The sequence below is a fragment of the Periplaneta americana genome, chromosome 9 (assembly GCF_040183065.1).
Source record: "Periplaneta americana isolate PAMFEO1 chromosome 9, P.americana_PAMFEO1_priV1, whole genome shotgun sequence".
Taxonomy (NCBI): Eukaryota; Metazoa; Arthropoda; class Insecta; order Blattodea; family Blattidae; genus Periplaneta; species Periplaneta americana.
This window is the reverse complement of record NC_091125.1, coordinates 142,739,910-142,761,093: the sequence shown is the minus strand read 5'-3', so window position 1 is coordinate 142,761,093 and position 21,184 is coordinate 142,739,910. Positions and strand designations below refer to the sequence as shown.

The window sequence follows — 21,184 nt, the reverse complement described above, 5'->3', positions numbered from 1 at the left end:
TTTCTGTATCATTGATAAGCGCTTGTTGAAATACCGAAAATATATATTGTAGGGGAAAATTCGAAAGACTTAATGGTTACTTCCTCTGCGAAGCGTTCCCTATGAAATGAACTAGTTGGTTTGATAGCAAGAAGTTTTCAATTGTTCATCGTTTCTTGAATGGGCGATTGTGAAGTAAGGAGTTGATTTATTTTATTTAAACTTAAATATACAGAATACAGAATATAATTACAACAATAGAAACAGAAATAAAATAATACAATCAATATAAAAAAGAAGAAGCGATAATATTAACAAAATTTGAGGACCAAATGAGCAGCGTTCGGTTGCAGTTAAGATATATTATTAATAGGCCTATAAGAGAATATACAGAATAAAATAAAATAGGAGCTTAAATTAAAATTACAGCTACAGTGAAATCATATAATAGGCCTATAATATATTAATATAAGAGGAATATAGAAAATAAAGTAAAATAAGAACTAAAATTAAAATTACAGCTGCAATGAAATCATATCATATCATATCATATCATATCATATCATATCATATCATATCATATCATATCATATCATATCATATATCATATCATATATCATATCATATATCATATCATATCATATCATATCATATATCATATCATATCACATCATATCATATCATATATCATATCATATCATATCACATCACATCATAATATCACATCACATCACATCACATCACATCACATCATATCATATATCATATCACATCATATCATATCATATCATATCATATCATATCATATCATATCATATCATATCATATCATATCACATCATATCATATAGTCCACACCTGTGGAGTAACGGTCAGCGCGTCTGGCTGCGAAACCAGGTGGCCCGGGTTCGAATCCCGGTTGGGGCAAGTTACCTGGTTGAGGTTTTTTCCGGGGTTTTCCCTCAACCCAATACGAGCAAATGCTGGGTAACTTTCGGTGCTGGACCCCGGACTCATTTCACCGGCATTATCACCTTCATATCATTCAGACGCTAAATAACCTAGATGTTGATACTGCGTTGTAAAATAACCCAATAAAATAAAAATAAACACATATCATATCATGTCATATCATATTATATATTATATTATTAATTCATACACATAGACTATAAATTTATTTAATCAAATTGAAGACATTAACACGTTTCTAATTTTCTTGTTATATGTTAGTGAGTTACATGTTAGAAGTTCTGGGTGTAATTTAACTAAAGAATTATACAACCGAGTGAAAGTGAAATATTAAATGGACGGCGGTATTCCTTAACTACATCTTAATTCAGTATAAGTTAAACTTACATTCGTTGGAAATTCAACCGAGACCTCTGTCGCTTCAGTAGAATTGTTTACGTGGTAAATAGAACTACTTTAATGACCAGATTTCCAATTTAGTTCAGTGATCTGTGGCTACATCAACATTAACGGGGCATTAAATTTAATTTTAAGAAAAAAATTAAGGAAATAATATATGTATATTTCTTTTTCTTCTTCCTATCACGTATTAAGCCTGGTGGCCTGTTACGGTCTCACGCCATCGTAATAATATAGGCCTATTTATATTTGAAATAATCTGTCGTTTCCAGAACTGCCAAATACATACATTTTACGTCCATAACAATGCACTGGAATAAACAATATCTCAAATTTAATCTGTTACTGGATATATATTAGGCCTATATATATTATATATTATTATAATGTACCGAAGTACATATGATGTTTCCATGCAGATATTCTGCGTCATTATACGATGAAAGAGTAATGGAACAGAGAAAAATTCTCTCCGGCGCCGGGATTTGAACCCGGGTTTTCAGCTCTACGTGCTGACGCTTTATCCACTAAGCCACACCGGATTCCACCCCGGCGTCGGAAGAATCGTCTCAGTTTTAAGTTCCAACTCTTGGGTTCCCTCTAGTGGCCGCCCTCTGCATATCATAATATATATGATACGCGTAAATCACTTCGTGATTTAAGACGGCGCTTATTCCGTCGGATCCCGGCCAACTAGTCACTCATTACGAGTGCACCTCAGCACATGTGTGGACTTCGGTCCTAGGTTCATAGATATCTATGACATAGTGCAGAGGGCGGCCACTAGAGGGAACCCAAGAGTTAGAACTTAAAACTGAGACGATTCTTCCGACGCCGGAGTAGAATCCGGTGTGGCTTAGTGGATAAAGCGTCAGCACGTAGAGCTGAAAACCCGGGTTCAAATCCCGGCGCCGGAGAGAATTTTTCTCTGTTCCATTACTCTTTCATCGTCTGTTACTGTTTGTTTAAAGGTGTCTAGTCGTCATGGCCGTCCAAGAAAATCGTTCTTTGAATCTTCTAAGAACATGAAAAGGAGGAAAACTGAACATAGCGTTGAAGCTGCTGTTTCTGCTGAGTTCATTCTTGCTACTGAAAGCGTCTGGCAAAAAAAGAAGTAGCTAAACTAATGCAAAGTACACTAAAGGCTGGCTCACAATAAACCAGGAACGGAAACGAGAATGGAAATAATGTTAAAAATAATTGTATTTAAATGTGAGCATTCAAAATAGTTAATTGTGAATACTCACATTTAAATACACTTTAACAATATTTCCGTTCTCGTTCCGTTCCCGATTAATTGTGGACCAGCCTTAACTCGTGAAGCAAAAATTCTAACTGCATATAAACAGTACCAGTAGGCCTCACTTTATTGGAACTTTTAAGCAAAACTCTTTAGATAGATGGATTTATTGAGTAATATTATACATACAGATGTTAGCCTATATTATCATAATTTTTCTCTTAAATCCAATGCACGGGTCTTCTGACCGTAGCCTACGTGCTTTGAATCTAAAACAAGTCCTACTACTGTTCTCCAACCAGGAGATAAACCGTGAAAGGAATATGCTTGCTATTGCGTCATCTATTGGAGCGAAGTAGATAGATAATATTAGAGTTACAACGTCAGTTTAAAAATCATGCGCTCACCTGCATATGTTATTTTCTGTATGGAGGGATTAAAAGACCAGGAGATTAACAGTAATCTAATTTTGTAACTAGGGTAGTATAAACATGTGTGTATCAGTGTAATGGTTTGTGCTTTGAGAGATAGCCAATAGAGATACGAGTACCCACGAGTGTGACCTTATGACATCTTATGACATCAACATTCATTCACAGCATCACCCCGCTTCGTTTCATTCTCTGGAGACTTTCTCGTGGTTGAAGTACAGTATGTAGGTTTCACCCCCCTCACCTATAGTAGATCCGAAAGAACACACAGATTAAAATAAAAACGGCACAAACAAAACACATTATAATTATATCCTAACCTAAACAGGCATAAAAGTGCATAATTGAGTATCCCTTCGTCAGTTCGCATCACAGCAAAACGTAGAAACAATGAAGTTTGAGAAGGAAAGCTGCATTGCTGTCGTACACAAAATTCTAAGTCATGAATCTCAGATTATTTTTTCTTAGTTTATTTAACGACGCTGTACCAACTAATAGGTTACTTAGCGTCGATGAATTGGTGATAACGAGATGATATTTGGCGAGATGAGGCCGAGGATTCGCCATAGATTACCTGATATTTGACTTACGTTTGGGAAAAACATCGGAAAAAAACCTAACCAGGTAATCAGCCTCAGGAGGAATCGAACCCGTGCCCAAGCGTGCAATTCTGGACCGGCAGGCAAGCGCCTTAGCCGACTGAGCAAAACCGGTAGCTATCTCAGATTATGAACCCAGATCTAATTTCAATTGGAGGCTCACAAGACTCGCAATAAAGATATGAAAAGTTATCTAGAGAACCATACAAACTAAAGTGCTCGTAAATCACGAAGGCAGATTTAATGTAGCTACAAACTTCTCATACCTCCCGATCCTACCATTTCAAGTAGGCCTATCATAAAGTGATTCAAAAACACAAAATAGTCTTCTGGAAGGTAGCACTACAGCTATTAAAAGATTGAAGTCAATAATATGAAGAACAAAGTGACAATGATGAAGAAAAAGTCACCGGATGAAAGTGTATGTGGTGCGCAATTTACTAATTCGGCCCCGATACTTGCTCATTACACCAAATTCGGCCTCAATCTGTAAACTAATTCAGCCACGGAGATTACTAATCCGGCCCCCATTAACCAACAATATTTTCCTTCCCATTTTGTACAGTCTTAGGACTGTCAGCATTGGTATGTCAATGCTGTTATGTTAAAAAAAATTGTCGCTAAATTTTCTTAATGTTTAGTTGTATTAGTTATTTTTGTTAAAATCTCTTTAAAGTATCTACATAAATTTTAAAATTTTGTTAAAATGTCAGTTGAAAATATGTTGAACTAATATTGTTAAGTGATTGGGAAGACATTTTGACGAAACACTTCGAAAGTAGTCATACCGGCTGATGGTGTCGTTTTACAATTCTATCATTTTTTGTATAAAAATGCTTCATTTTCTTCAATTTTCCTTCTTCTGATTACTTTTGTATTTCTCAGTTTCATATACGTTCCAGTTGCGTGTTGTTTGGTATCCGCGAAACAAGGTCCTCGGTAAAACTGTCGGCCACATCTTCAGGCTTCAGTATGATATCTCTATAAAACTTGAAATTTGCTGACTTCCGAGTTGTCCTATTTATAGTCATTTGTCAAATGTAGATGTTGAATTTTTTTCCACCAAGTGACATAAATAAAATCGATATCCTTTAATTACGCCATAAGGAAATACAGTTGACACACTTACGTGAATTGACTGCTTAAAATCACCAATATATAAATATATATATATATATATATATATATATATATATATATATATATATATATATATTCGACTAAAGTTGAAATCGATACAACATTCATCAGACATAAACTACATCTAAATGCTTTTATGTAGGCTTGTAGCTTTTGTCCGCAAGGAGGGAACAAAATATTCTTACCTATGGCGCAGAAGTATGGAAACTTTCTACAAGGGAACAAAATAAAATTTTGGCTACAGAAATGGATGTTTTAAGAAGATCAGCAGGGAAATCAAGAAAAGAAAGAGTAAAAAATAGACAGATAAAAGAAATTATGAAAGTAGAGGAAGAACCAGACATTATTGACGTTATAGAGAAGAAAAAACTAAAATGGTACGGACATGTAAAGAGAATGACAGAGGAACGACTACCACGACAAATTATGGAATGGATACCGACAGAAAGAAGGAAAAGAAGTCGTCCAGCAAAGACGTGGATAGAAGGGGTACAGACTGCCATGACTTCCAGGAATTTGACACCAAAATAGTGGATGGATAGGAAGGTTTGGCGTTTGATTTCCGGAGGACGGCGTCAGCAGTCATGAAACCGGAAGAAGAAAAAGAAGAAGAAGAAGAAGAAGAAGAAGAAGAAGAAGAAGGAAAAAAAAACTAAGAGCAAGTAAATAAATTTCGTTATTCCACGAATCGTAAAAATATTGTGAAAAGCGTTTACTTTTTCATTTGATGATAAAGGAGACATTACAATAGTACCAATGCTAACCTTAAACTTTTGCACGACAATCTGTATGTGTTTGATGATGAAACATTTTAATATGCTCCTGAACATTTCGTACAGTTGTATACTATATTGGACTACAAAAATAATTTTTTATTTATCTCTAGTTTTTTTTTTTTTTTTTTTGAGGTCTTCGTAAAAAATGAACCTTGCGCTAACACTTTCCAAGCCCTTTGTGATTTTGAGAAAGCAGTCCCTAATGTTGCTTTAACAGTATTTCCACAGTGTAAGATATGTTGTGCGTTTCACTTAACAAAGTTGACTCGAACATATTATTCAAGGCAAGTTAGGTGTTTTTTTTATGTATAAAGAAATCCTAAACATTATGTCGGCACAGCCAGGACCGAGTTAGTAAAAGTACTGGGGCCGAATTAGGATAACGTTTATTCCCAACCTTTCTCGTTAGGGCCGAATTCGTGTACAGCCATGCGGTGTGAAGTCAGATATTGATTAAAAACAACTGTGTGGCGCGAAAGCATACTGTGTATGTATGTATGTATGTATGTATGTATGTATGTATGTATGTATGTATGTATGTATGTATGTATGTATGTATGTTATTCACACTGCAAATGGGTATATACCCGGTGGCAGTGGTAACTAATTACACTCAATAATGACAATTAATAATAAACACAACTAATAAAAAACAATAATTAATAATAATAAATAATAATAATAATAATAATAATAATAATAATAATAATAATAATAATAATAATAATAATAATAATAATAACAAGGGGCATCCTAAATTCAATGAAGCATGATCACTTAAAATAACATTTAAAGTAAATCTAATTTGTATCTTAATCCTAAGTTCTAACTAAGACCCACGAGTGTGACAGGTTTATACCTGCACAAGTACCTTTCGGCACTACACTTATTTCGCTGTCAACTCACTCACTGCACTGATTCTATCCTGATTTCACTAACACTTCAAAACCATTTCACTGTTCAAATACTTTGCACAGCCACTTCACTGACACAAACACACTTCACTGACACTACACACTTCACTGACACTACACACTTCACTGACACAACACACTTCCTCACTGATAGAACACTTCAAATAACAAGATATCAATTACACCCTTTGAATAGTGTGTATAATATACTACCATCTATTAGTAAAGTTCTTAAGCCTATTTTTAAATACATTTTTGGTTATTGGTAAAGCCTTCAGTAAGTCAGTAATATTACAAACGAGAGATAATTTTTCCCCATTTTGAGTCAATTTCGACCCACAATGCAGTGAAAGAGTTAAGTTGAGAAAGGAATGAGCTGATGATGATGATGATGATGATGATGATGACGACGAAGATGATGATGATGATGACGACGACGGTGGTCATAATAGATTTCGAGATAAATGAAAAGCGAACAATAAATATTGTGCAATGTAACAATCTTTTTACGCTAAATTTAGAATTAATATTACAGTATGTACGATATGTTGCACACTCATGTTCGGAAAGCTCATGCTATTCACTAGTTATCAACATAGATCAGAGTATTATAACTCAACTCAAATAATCTAGGAAGTATTAGTCTATGACTAGTGAATGCTGTTATATTAAACATGATAGATTACGTCATGCTCTCTTTTGTTTCACAATTTTGTGCAACACTAGGCTGAAAAACAAATACATGAAGCTCCTTTTGTGCCATAATCCATTTCATTTACTCAAAATTGCAATTTCTGTGTATCTTACTAGTAGAAACGAGTTTGACGACTCATTGTACTTAGTTATTGTTTATATACTCTCTATTGCTTGTCTTTGTCTTAATTTCACCGACAATCAGTGCAAATAGTAGATTCTGTGAGATATTAGGTTGGTTTTTTTCCAATTGTCATCTTAAAACTTTAATCATTTGTTAAGGCACACGTGTCTACTTAATTTCATTTATAAATTGTACTACTAATTCAGAAAACATTATCTTTCATACGAAATAGTCTGAGCTCCGGATTTCCTACTAGGTATTCCAAAAATATACCCATGTTAAGTTTAATTTTCGAAGTAGTTTTATTGTCTAACTACATGCATTTTGCTTCTACTGATATATATTATGGATGCAACTTGTCCTACTTATTTTTATTTTCATCGCCGACTTCTCTTCCTCTTTTTCGATCTTTCCAATTTTTCTTCTGTACAATAAGTATCACACTCAAACTTCTTCTTTTACCATTTCCTTCCTTTTTTCTTACCATTTCCTTCCCCTTCCCATACACTTCTTTTCTAACCTTTCTCTTACACTTCCTCCTTAACACTTCCTCTTTATTTCTACTTCTTTTACATTTCCTCCTCATTTCTACTTCTTTTACATTTCCTCCTCATTTCTACTTCTCTTACATTTCCTTTCCTCTTCCATTAATCTTTTACGCTTCGTTCTCCGATCTCTTACCATTATATTTTCTCTTCTCATCTACTTCCTTTACACTTCCTCTTTTCTTCACCTGTTGCACTTCCTCTTCTTTTCTCTTCCTTTACGCTTCCACTTCTTTCCATTACATTTCTCTTCCTTTATCCTTTCACACTTCTCCTTCTGTTGTTACACTTCCTCTTCTCCTTTTGCACTTCCTGTTCTCTTTTTGCACTCTCTCTCTCTCTTCTGTTTTTGCACTCTCTATCCTCTTTTTGAACTTTCTCTCCTGTTTTTGCACTCTGCCCTTCTTTTGCACTCCGTCTCCTCTTTTTGCAATTACTCTTCTCCTTTTGCACTTCCTGTTCTATTTTTGCACTCCCTCTCCTCCTTTTGCACTTCCTCTCCTTTTGCACTACCTCCTCTCTGCCTGCTCTTCTTTTACACTTCCTGCTCTCGTTTTAAACTTCCTCTTTTCCTTTTGCTCTTTTCTCCTAATGTACTTTCTCTTCTCCTTTTGCTCTTCCCTTCTTTTGAACTTCTTCTTCTCTTTTTGAGCTTCCTCTTCTTTATTTATTTTTATTGGGTTATTTTACGACGCTGTATCAACATCTCAGGTTATTTAGCGTCTGAATGAGATGAAGGTGATAATGCCGGTGAAATGATTCCGGAGTCCAGCACCGAAAGTTACTCAGCATTTGCTCGTATTGGGTTGAGGGAAAACCCCGAAAAAACCTCAAACAGGTAACTTGCCCCGACCGGGATTCGAACCCCGGCCACCTGGTTTCGCGGCCAGACGCGCTGACCGTTACTCCACAGGTGTTCCTCTTCTTCTTTTGCTCTTCCTCTTCTCCGTATGCACTTCCTCGTCTCCTTTTGCTCTTCCCCTTCTTTTCAACTTCCTCGCCTCCCTTTGCTCTTCCCCTTCTTTTCAACTTCCTCGCCTCCTTTTGCTCTTCCCCTTCTTTTCAACTTCCTCGTCTCCTTTTGCTCTTCCCCTTCTTTTCTTCTTTTCAACTTCCTCGTCTCCTTTTGCTCTTCCCCTTCTTTTAACTTCCTCGTCTGCATTTGCTCTTCCCCTTCTTTTCTTCTTTTCAACTTCCTCGTCTCCTTTTGCTCTTTCCCTTCTTTTCAACTTCCTCGTCTCCTTTCGCTCTTCCCCTTCTTTTCAACTTCCTCGTCTCCTTTTGCTCTTCCCCTTCTTTTCAACTTCCTCGTCTCCTTTTGCTCTTCCCCTTCTTTTCAACTTCCTCGTCTCCTTTTGCTCTTCCCCTTCTTTTCAACTTCCTCGTCTCCTTTTGCTCTTCCCCTTCTTTTCAACTTCCTCGTCTCCTTTTGCTCTTCCCCTTCTTTTCAACTTCCTCGTCTCCTTTTGCTCTTCCCCTTCTTTTCAACTTCCTCGTCTCCTTTTGCTCTTTCCCTTCTTTTCTTCTTTTCAACTTCCTCGTCTCCTTTTTCTCTTCCCCTTCTTTTCTTCTTTTCAACTTCCTCTTCTCCTTTTGCCCCTCCCCTTCTTTTCAACTTCCTCGTCTCCTTTTGCTCTTTCCCTTCTTTTCAACTTCCTCGTCTCCTTTTGCTCTTCCCCTTCTTTTCTTCTTTTCAACTTCCTCTTCTCCTTTTGCCCCTCCCCTTCTTTTCAACTTCCTCGTCTCCTTTTGCTCTTTCCCTTCTTTTCAACTTCCTCGTCTCCTTTTGCTCTTCCCCTTCTTTTCTTCTTTTCAACTTCCTCTTCTCCTTTTGCCCCTCCCCTTCTTTTCAACTTCCTCGTCTCCTTTTGCTCTTTCCCTTCTTTTCAACTTCCTCTTCTCCTTTTGCTCTTCCCCTTCTTTTCAACTTCCTCTTCTCCTTTTGCTCTTGCCCTTCTTTTCAACTTCCTCTTCTCCTTTTGCTCTTGCCCTTCTTTTCAGCTTCCTCGTCTCCTTTTGCTCTTCCCCTTCTTTTCTTCTTTTCAAATTCCTCGTCTCCTTTTGCTCTTCCCCTTCTTTTCAACTTCCTCGTCTCTTTTGCTCTTCCCCATCATTTCAACTTCTTCATCTCCTTTTGCTCTTCTCCTTCTTTTCAACTTCCTCGTCTCCTTTTGCTCTTCCCCATCTTTTCAATTTCCTCTTCTCCTTTTGCACTTACTCTTCTCCTTCTACATTTCTACCTCTCCTTGTACACCCCTTTTTCTGCTTTCATACTTCCTCTTGCCCTTTCACGCTTTCTCTTTTCTTTTTCTTTTCTTATACTTCCTTTTCTTGTTTCATATTTACTCTTTCATTCTGCTCTTATACTTCCTCTCTTCTTCTTCTTCTTCTTCTCATACTTCCTCTTTTCTTCTTCTTTCATACTTCCTATTCTTTTTATTTTTATCTTACCCTCATGTCCTTCCTCTTCGTGTTCCCTTCCTCGTCTTATAGTCTTCTCTTTTCTTTTGTTTCTACACCTGTTCTTTTCCATTCTTCTTTGCTTTTCTTCCTCTTCCTAATCCATCTTCTTCTTTTCTCCTTCCTTCTTCTTGCTTTTCTTGTTTCCTCTCATCCTCTTTACCCTTCACTTCTTAATGTTCTGTAATTTGAAATTCTTGACCAAGCGCGGATTTCCACTTTATGTTCAACAATATCTTCTATAGAACTGCACTCCTTAGAATCCAGTACAGACTTATTTCAAACTAATATGTTTCTTGCTTTTGTTTGTTCTCAGGTTCACTCCCGGAAAATCTCCATCAAAATGGACACAAAAAGTTCAGCGTCAAAAGAGAGCTTGTCTGTGATAAGTCTGGAGACTCTCAACATGTCTTCCACGTAAGTAGATTTGTAATGAGCTAATATCTCAATAATAATCGAAATCACTTATCTTCATTGCATTGATTAAACTAATATAACATTATTTCCTGTCCTTAATGTTATGTGTTTTACAATTTCAGAGTGAAACTAGCAGGACAAAAAGATGAATACGATCCGTTCGAACATCGACAAGTGGAACATCCTAATTCGTATGTATAACAATTAACTATTAAGCTAAATACTGAACAGTTCTAGTCGTATTCCAATACTTGTTCAATTCAATAGACATGAAGTCTTTATTGTGCCGAAAGGTCTGGCCGATGAAGCATAGAACTTTTCCATAATCATAAAAATTCATTATTTAACTCTTTTTTAAGTGCAGAGATAGTATAGACTGGGGCTAGGTAAACTGAGTCCCTAGAATCATAGATGTGTAGGTAAATTGAGTCCCATTATACCTGACAAAATGCGTGGAGATACATTTGATATATTATTCAGTTATAGTTTTGTAAAATATTTCAAAGTTAACAGTTGTTTTGTTCATAATACGCCATGATTACGTTTTTGAGACATTGCACCATCTCTTTGGGCCGATTTCGAAGCCACAGCTAACCACAAACAACTGCGAGTCTTTCCATTCCAAATATATACTCTTATCGATGCATTGAAGGACAGCCAGTCAGAATCTTATGTTTCAGTGAGAGACAAGGGTAAAAAGAAAAAAGCAGTCGAAGAGAAGGATTGATTTTTAAGGGATGATATGACACAGTGAATCAAGGTATCACGAGATTTCAATTCATCAAATCAGTTTTTTCAAGTTTCTTCCAATATCTTAATATAATGTAAGAGCTTGGCAGTTTCCTAGATGCTCTTAAAGTGAAATAACTAAATGTTTTTATAACGCAGTGTTTTAACCATAAAATGTGACAAAACTTTTAACCACACGAACCAATTACTAGATGTACTAGGCCTATTTGGTTGCCAGTTTCAAGCCTGGAAAAAGTGGGAGGTGAGACTTTTTTGTGTGACGAAATTTAGCCGGGATTGAGTTTATCAGTACATTTTTTTTGGACTCAATTTACCTGTACACCATTTTGGCAGGAACTTAGTTTATTGCATTTTTCACGATAGGGACTGACTTTACCATACACGCACAGAATAACAGAACGAAGACAGAACAAGAATATTAGGGAAATTCCACATTCGAATAAAATCTTCACCATAGTTTAATTTATATTATACAGGGTTATTCATAAGTCCGTGAAACATTAAAAAAAAATCACCACTAATAAAGTAAGCAATGGCTACCAAATTTTATTATACTGAAATAGAGAATGAACTCACTAAGATTTTATTTTTTATTTCACATATGCCCAATTTGTCGATTTTTGCAGATATGGCAGATATTTGTGTGATAATCCATTTCATTTTATGTGCATATCAGCATATCAAGGTGGACCAGAGTCACAACAGGGGTGATACATTCGCGAAGATCTTTAAGATTAGCGGGGAGTGGAAGCACGAAGTCAAACCTCCAAAAGAAAAAGCCACACGGGGTTAAACCTGGGGACCAGGGTGGTCACTGAATTAACGTGTCATCTTGTCCTATACGCTTTATCCACCTACATGGTAAATTTTGGTTGAGATACCCTCGCATGTATTTTTGGTAATGAGTTGGACAGCCGTCTTGTTGAAAAATGTAATCATTACTCCTGTCTTCATTCAGCTGTGGCATCAGTCAGTTTTCCAATAAGTCCATGTAAATTCGAAATTTCTCATACTATTTGTTGATGCTGTAGAAAACAGGTGCTGACTTCTGAAATTATTTTTAAAGCCACGCTGTACATCATAACGGACGAGGTTCTTGAATATTTCAACATGAAATTACAGCTCACATTATTTACTAAACGCCATATTTGTTACTACTGACCCCTGACTGCAAAGCATAGCAACTATGAGAGCGGATTAAAAAAAAAAAAAAGAACCTCAGAGCGTTTCTTTCTCTGTCAGCGTAAGAATTACATTCATCAATTGCAGAATTCATTTATGATGAATTTGTTTAATATTTCACGGACTTATGAAAAACCCTGTATAGTATCTGTCTGGTATTAAAATCTAAAAATCTCTTGGTAAATTCCCCAAGAAACTTAGCTACATACGCGACAAATAAAAATTAAAATAATTAGTCTATTTCCTTATATTAGCCACATTAAATAACTTACAAAATAGTCGAGAAGCGATGCAGTTTAACGACCTGTTCTTTGCCCTGCAGGGACATCGGAGCGCTTGCACACTTGCTCAAGAGTAGTTTAGGAACGGGTGTCTTAGCTATGCCAATGGCCTTCCTCAACGGCGGATTGGCATTCTCACTGGCGGGAACAATTATCGTTGGTTTGATCTGCACACACTGTGTTCACATCCTGGTAAGTACGTATTTCATTATACTCGTATACCTAACTTATCCTGAAGATGTTCAGTCTCTTGTGGAAATTGTGTATAGCAGACTTGAATAATTTCAAGGGAAAAATTGTTCCGGGACCGGGTACCGATCTCGGGACCTCTGGCTGAACACATTAGCTCTCTTACCGACTGAGCTACCCAGAAACTCCACCCAACACCGTCTGATACAGGTACTGTTGAGGTCTTGCCTCGTTCGGGTCGTCCACGGGCTACAACTGCAGCCGATGATCGTTGTCAAAGAATTTTGACTCGGAGAAATCGCACGGCCAACGCTACAGGTTTGAATAGTGATTTTTGCAGGCCACAGGGCGTCTTGTATCTAACCAAACTGTAAGAAACAGTTTGCATGATACTGATCTTCTTTCGAGGCTCCGTTTCGTACACCTAGACATCATGGAATACGTTACATATGGGGAATGAATCGTGGAGAATGGACTGTTGAAAATTGGCGCAAAATGCTGTTCACAAATATGAATCTCGCATATGTCTTCTGCCTGACGATCGTCGACAACGTGTTAGGAGGGAATCGGGAAATGCTGCACGTCTGAGACACGCTGCACAACGAGTTCAAAAAGTTGGAGGCTCAGTGAAGTTCTGAGGTAGCATTACATGAGATCACCGCACACCTCTCTTGGCCATTGAGGGTAACCTCAATCTGCAAGATCTATGCAGAATTGCCATTTAAGAATGGGGTAATCTGGACCAACAGTGGCTTAATGAACTGACGGATGGTAGGGGAGACTGTTGTACCTTTAGCACAGTGTACCTTTGAACATTTTTTTTATTTTTGCTGCTACCTAGAGGACTCAAACTGAAGTAGATTGTATAGAAAGCCGCTAAGTAGCTCTTGTCGTAGTTTCAGTTTGATTTACTCCAAAGTGTGAGTTCTGTGAACAAAACAATTTTTTAGTAGCAAAAGTAAATATTTAGTTTACTGATATATGTTTTCTAACACAAAATCAGATTGTATTTGTTATTATCAATCAAGTACAGTGTGTTTCCTATCATTTAGTGAGTAATAAAATATTTTCATTTTCATGATTTATTCGAATCTCTAGTTCTGGGAGTCATATTTGTTTAAACATGCACCCTCTTGTACCTTTGAACACAAAACATCTTGTATCTTGGAGCATGTTCTAAGATACACGATACTATCGGTTTTTGTTTTTCTTTTATTTTAAGATCATGTCACGAAGTAAGTCAGGAGTTACGAGGCCCCCCAATTGATCCGGATGCCTTGAAGAAAGCTGCTGAAGCAGTTATTGCTCCTCCAGGAAATAAAATCTCAATCAGAGAAGCCTGCTCTGTTTTATGATTGCAAATACATTTTAAATAATTATGATTGTCAATTTTTAAAGCTATATTCTCAGCTATATGTCATGTGTTCCAAGATAGAGAGGTTATGTTTGAAGGTACATGAACCTGTTGTGTCTTTCAACACATTACATATTCCTTCATTTTATTTTTTCCATCCTTAATAGATCTGTAAAACAGGAAAAACATACAAGAAATTGCAAAGGAATCTTCAATAATTATTTCAAGCATTTTTTCATTTTAAAAAATTCATTTCCCAAAATTAAAAGGAATAAAATGTGAAAACTGTTTATTTATTTATTTTATTTTATTGGGTTATTTTACGACGCTGTCTCAACATCTAGGTTATTTAGCGTCTGAATGAAATGAAGGTGATAATGCCGGTGAACTGAGTCCGGGGTCCAGCACCGAAAGTTACCCAGCATTTGCTCGTATTGGGTTGAGGGAAAACCCCGGAAAAAAACCACAACCAGGTAACTTGCCCCGACCGGGATTCGAACCCGGGCCACCTGGTTTCGCGGGCAGACGCGCTGACCGTTACTCCACAGGTGTGGACGAAAACTGTTTAAAGGTACAACAATTCCCTATGCCAAGAAGGATCCAAGCATGTCTTCATGCAAGGGGACGAACTACTGAGTATTAAACTCTTTGGACTGACTTGTTCAAGTTTACACTGAGAGAATAAAGTTCTGTTTTTGTTTACCTTTATGCAAGGGGACGAACTACTGAGTATTAAACTCTTTGGACTGACTTGTTCAAGTTTACAGTGAGAGAATAAAGTTCTGTTTTTGTTTACCTTTATGCAAGGGGACGAACTACTGAGTATTAAACTCTTTGGACTGACTTGTTCAAGTTTACAGTGAGAGAATAAAGTTCTGTTTTTGTTTACCTTTATACAAGGGGACGAGCTACTGAGTATTACACTCTTTGAACTGACTTGTTCAAGTTTACAGTGAGCGAATAAAGTTCTTTTTTTGTTTACCTTTATGCAAGGGGACGAACTACTGAGTATTAAACTCTTTGGACCGACTTGTTCAAGTTTACAGTGAGCGAATAAAGTTCTGTTTTTGTTTACCTTTATGCAAGGGGACGAACTACTGAGTATTACACTCTTTGGACTGACTTGTTCAAGTTTACAGTGAGAGAATAAAGTTCTGTTTTTGTTTACCTTTATGCAAGGGAACAAACTACTGAGTATTAAACTCTTTGGACTGACTTGTTCAAGTTTACAGTGAGAGAATAAAGTTCTGTTTTTGTTTACCTTTATGCAAGGGGACGAACTACTGAGTATTAAACTCTTTGGACTGACTTGTTCAAGTTTACTGTGAGAGAATAAAGTTCTGTTTTTGTTTACTTTTATGCAAGGGGACGAACTACTGAGTATTAAACTCTTTGGACTGACTTGTTCAAGTTTGCAGTGAGAGAATAAAGTTCTGTTTTTGTTTACCTTTATGCAAGGGGACGAACTACTGAGTATTAAACTCTTTGGACTGACTTGTTCAAGTTTACAGTGAGAGAATAAAGTTCTGTTTTTGTTTATCTTTCTGCAAGGGGACGGACTACTGAGTATTAAACTCTTTGGACTGACTTGTTCAAGTTTACAGTGAGAGAATAAAGTTCTGTTTTTGTTTACTTTTATGCAAGGGGACGAACTACTGAGTATTAAACTCTTTGGACTGACTTGTTCAAGTTTACAGTGAGAGAATAAAGTTCTGTTTTTGTTTACCTTTATGCAAGGGGACGAACTACTGAGTATTACACTCTTTGGACCGACTTGTTCAAGTTTACAATGAGAGAATAAAGTTCTGTTTTTGTTTACCTTTATGCAAGGGGACGAACTACTGAGTATTAAACTCTTTGGACTGACATGTTCAAGTTTACAGTGAGAGAATAAAGTTCTGTTTTTGTTTACCTTATGATTTGTTTTACATGTAATGAGCAATATGTATTGCAGATGAGTTTCGTTTTCACATATCACTTCCAATTTTTTGACAAGTGCATCGCTTTAGTTCATAGGTGATGCAATTTTTTTATGTGTGTGTACCACAAAGAATTAAGATGCAGCACCTAAAATTCTTAGCTCTAGTAACGATGGGTTTCTGTGCAATGTATCTATCTAGAGATGTCACACACAAAGAGTAACAAGATAAGGATGAGGATGATGACTGTGACGGAAGAAAATAGTATAATGATATTCGTACCTCGTCCATAAAGACGTAATTGTAAATTTGCGAAACTGAAATTCTCAGAACATTGACAGTTGACGATCGGAATTTGAAATTGGACCCGAGAAGTGAAAGTCTCATTCTGAAGGCCAGGAAGGAGTGTGAGCTCAGCTGATTCACCCGTACTGTAAACAGTTAGCAGACGACCAGCCCGTTCCGTTTTTTTAAATTCAGAAGCGCTGCTGTAAAACTTCGTGGAAAAAGAGTTCGCCACTCATGTTCCGGAAATTCCTAGCCTCGCCCAACCACTCGTGACATTGGCTGTCCTGACCGGAGCACGGCAGTCTGTGTTGTTGCACATTAACCCTCAATGGATGAGAACCGGTTGCACGAGGTGCTGGTACACGCGCACTCAACTTCGTCCCGTCCAACACTTGGTTAACTCATCACGTCTTGACAGATCGCGCTGGACAATTTTATAGGACTTCTAAATTATAGAAAACAGATGGGAGGTATTGAGATACAGCATGTCGAATCAATGTGCTGTATTTTATACAACGTTGGGAATATTGTGTTAGCAAGTAAAGGTGTCCTATTGGCTATTACAGATCTCGGAAGGCCCTGCGTTCAGCTCTCATCTACAAGCAAACATTCTGATGGGGACAGATAAAAAAAGTTAATTTTTTTTTCTTCCACCATGTTAATAATGTCAAAAGAAGTGTTTATAAAATTTTGGCTACTCGACCGCAATTTCGAGGCCGTCCAGAAAGTGCTTTTCCCCGGGGCCGTTTATAGAAAAAAACACAATTGCGTGGAAAGATTTATTGAAACAGATACAACAATTGTTGCGCTATTTGTCAACATATTTCCCACTGGAATCGAGACATTTGTCGTACCATGAGATCAGTTTTTGTATCCTTATGTCGCAGAAGTCAGCCGCCTGGGATCGGAACCAGCGTTTGACAGCCGCCTGCACATTTCTGGCGATCCCATGATATGTCAAATGTCTCAATTCCGGTAGGGAATATGTTAAAAAAAAAGCTCAACAATTGCTGTGCTTGTTCCAATAAATTTTTCCAATGAATTTGTGTTTTCTTTCTGTTAACGGCCCCTGGCGAACTTATTTTTTACGGCTCTCGTAATAGCGGTCGAGTGGTCAAAATCTGCATAAGCACTTCTTTTGACATTAACATGGTGAAAGAAAAAAATAACTTTTTTATCTGCTTCCATCAGAATGTTTGCTTGTTAGCGAAATCGAACCGAAAGGAAACATGTCTCCGCTCACATCTAGTAGAATTGAACCGAACCGAAAGTGTTGCAGTTTAGAACGAATCGCGTAATAGCTGTAGCACAGTTATGTGACGAGGAGAAAAAATGATAAAATATTAAAAACAATAACAGGAAATGCTGGATTCACGATACTTTAAACTAGAGATTCACATGACGAATTTTTCAATTTATACGACTAAATTCTGAGAGTTGTTGCTTAGTCAACTGTCCGAAGGCAGGTCTGGAGTGATACCAACATGGTACCACTTATAAAGCAACTAGGCCAGGAGATAATAGGGTAGGAGGGCCAGTTTCTTTTCCCTCTCCATGACGAAACAAAATTTTGTTCCTATGCGCTTCTTTGAATTTTAATTATCTGACGTTTCCGTTAATTTTCTTATTTCGCTTCAAGTATTAGGCCTATCACGTGTATTATTATTACAGTGGTACGTTTGTATTTTGTAAGAGAATAGCGGATAATTCTGAGCAAGATTTATAATGTTTTCTTCGTTCACATTATTAAAATTGTAATTTCGTCTATACATAGTACTATTTTAACAATGACTTCAATAAACAAATTAAGCTACCAAAAATGGATATTGCTCATTTTTCACGAAAGCTTCACGATCATACCCGAAACAAGAAATTCTGCTCCGTCAGTGGAATAAATATTCTAGCTCATGAACTGAAGGGTTGATAGTAAAAACCGGAGAAGTCCAAAATATTAATTTTTCAGAAAATTAAAAGAAAAAAACCGTCCCTCACGTTTCTCATACAATATAATAATCTGACATATTTTATACAGGTATCTCATATATCTACGAATTTTGGTAAAAAGTTTCACTTTTCTCTTTTATGTGGTTTCTTGGAGAAAAAAAGAATATTTGGAGATATCCACTTTTTGAAGAAAATTATGTAAATGTACACACATTAATTGAGAAAAAGTATATAAAATCACGTTTCATTCATATTGTGAACTGTATCAACATACAAATAAATACTTTATAAGTGTTTTATTGAATTAATAACTTAATGTTGGAATGATTTCTTGAACAAGAAAAACAATATTATGTTTATATTTTTTCTTTCTAAATTTGTGTCCTTCAGTCTTTGAATTCTTGGCACGTCAGGTATTTGAAGTACAGAAAAAAAATTATTATAATAACCACACAATAAACTATGCCTCAATAATAATAATAATAATAATAATAATAATAATAATAATAATAATAATAAGGGAAGGAGTTTCTTGTGTCACTTCGCGACTAAGGCTCGCCTGAACGTCGTACATAAAAGCGAAATTATACGAACGCGGCTCATTTACTCTGTCACTTGCTCGTAACGAGTTAAAGAGAAATGTACGGTCGAGAGATCGACACAATCGCCTGCAGCCAACAGGCGGACGGATTATAATGCAGCTTCACGTACCGGTGGTCAGCGTCAAGGCATACAAATGGGACAATTACATGTCCATTAAAATCCAATACCCCGCGGAAGAGAATGCCACTTCTTCGTCTTGTTCCTGCATTTCTCAACGACGACTTATCACATTCATGCCAATGGCGACTGTGATTATTAGATTACGCTGCGATTTCAGGGGGTTGGGATAGCCTGAAACATTTCATTTCAATATGTCCATTTTATTTTTTCCAACTTGTTCCACTTTTGCAGGGTCCTTAAGAATCTTCGCAACGATGCCAAGAACAGATTCATTCATTCATTCATTCATCCATTGATTCATTCATTCATTTATTTATTTACTTATTTATTTATTTACATATTGTATATGTTCCGATTATTATATCTAGTATGCCACTTTAAGAAAACTAAAAACATACTACAAACATGTATCATTTAATAAAACCAGCAACAATGACATTAAGCTCATATTAATCACTTTTGTTATACAATATATTACATTTTATTGAAAAGAAAGTTAAAGAAACAAACCAAAGCTAAATTTAAAACACAGTAACATTAAACTTTCAAACATAACATTGGTATTACTACAACAATGAAATTAAGTTCGTACTAGTCATCTTTATAATATGTTATAAAATACTAATTTTACTTCATTTATACTACATTGTTGGTCCAGGGAAAATACTGGTCTTTCATAAAAGCACTTTTTTACTAGTATTTTCCCTGGACCAAAAATTAAATAAAAAATTGGTGTGAAAATTAGCATTTTATCATGAACCTCACTGGAGATGTTCCGTTTCATTTTCTCCGTTATCCGAGTGCTTTCACAAAGTGCTACGAGACAGCATCTCCACATGAGTTCATCTCGTTTACTTTTACATTTTTTCAATCTCATCCCAGTATTACATGTTTCGCAAAACATTTCACTCCTAAGTAAACCACAATCGCATTACAACCATAGAACATACTGTACATGTATGTATTCATGGATAAAGCAACTGAAAAGTTTATATTTATAATTCCATAATTTCCATTTCTAGGCCTACATTTTAAATCAACAGAGAGAATTTGATTCACATCTTTTTCATATTTAACTATAGCATTCGAAATTGTCGCCATGATTATGATCAAACTAATTTACAACATTGATTGGTTGGCAATATAATGGAAACAATATACAGTCGAAACCGTTTATAGCGACATCACTTTTAACGGCGAAAACTAACGGTCCCGTCTAAATCCTTTATAAACACTATATTTAAAAAATCGCTTAGTACGACATCGCTTATTACAACTTACCGTATAAAACGACGTATTTGATCACATTTTCGGAGAAATTTATCGGGTATAAAGTCCAATGTTGATTTTTGTTTGTTGCGTATTTGGGGATTACTGACAACAACGTAACGTTTATTTTCAAACTCTTGTTTTCAGTTAGACTCAGTATGTCTGTTAGACAGTCAAGGCAAGCATCGCTGAGAAGATGTCGCGAAAGAAAAGTGTTTAATACTGAAGAAAAATCACATATAATAATATGGTGATTAGAAAATGGGAAAACAAACGTCAGCATCGCGAAGGAATTGGTTGTATCACACTCAACGATTTCTACAATTTGGAAAGACAGAGAGAAAATAGTCTCTTTTCGAACACAATTCTTTAAAAATCAAGCGGGCCAGATCATCTTAGCACAAAGATATTGAAGAAGCTTTACTTACATGGTTTAAGCGGCAAAGAGCAAATAATGTGCCGATCAATGGACCTGTTAATTTCGCAATTTTTGTAATACAGTAACTGGAACGAGGATGTGTCATTCATGACTATTACACTATACAGCACTTACAGTAAGTTTAAAACATGCTCCACATTTTATCTCATTCATTAGCC

General features: G+C 36.3%; 1 protein-coding gene across 3 annotated transcripts in view; it reads left to right on the top strand.

Annotated features, from left to right (window-relative positions):
- LOC138706571 (proton-coupled amino acid transporter-like protein CG1139) overlaps nt 1-21,184 on the top strand; it is a 221,105-nt gene that overhangs the window by 130,590 nt on the left and 69,331 nt on the right. For all 3 annotated transcript variants that reach the window (XM_069836052.1, XM_069836051.1, XM_069836050.1), the window contains exons 2-4: nt 10,588-10,688; nt 10,811-10,879; nt 12,943-13,093. In XM_069836052.1, coding sequence (XP_069692153.1) covers nt 10,615-10,688; nt 10,811-10,879; nt 12,943-13,093 — 294 coding nt within the window. In that variant the 5' untranslated portion in view covers nt 10,588-10,614. The remainder of the gene's footprint in view (nt 1-10,587; nt 10,689-10,810; nt 10,880-12,942; nt 13,094-21,184) is intronic.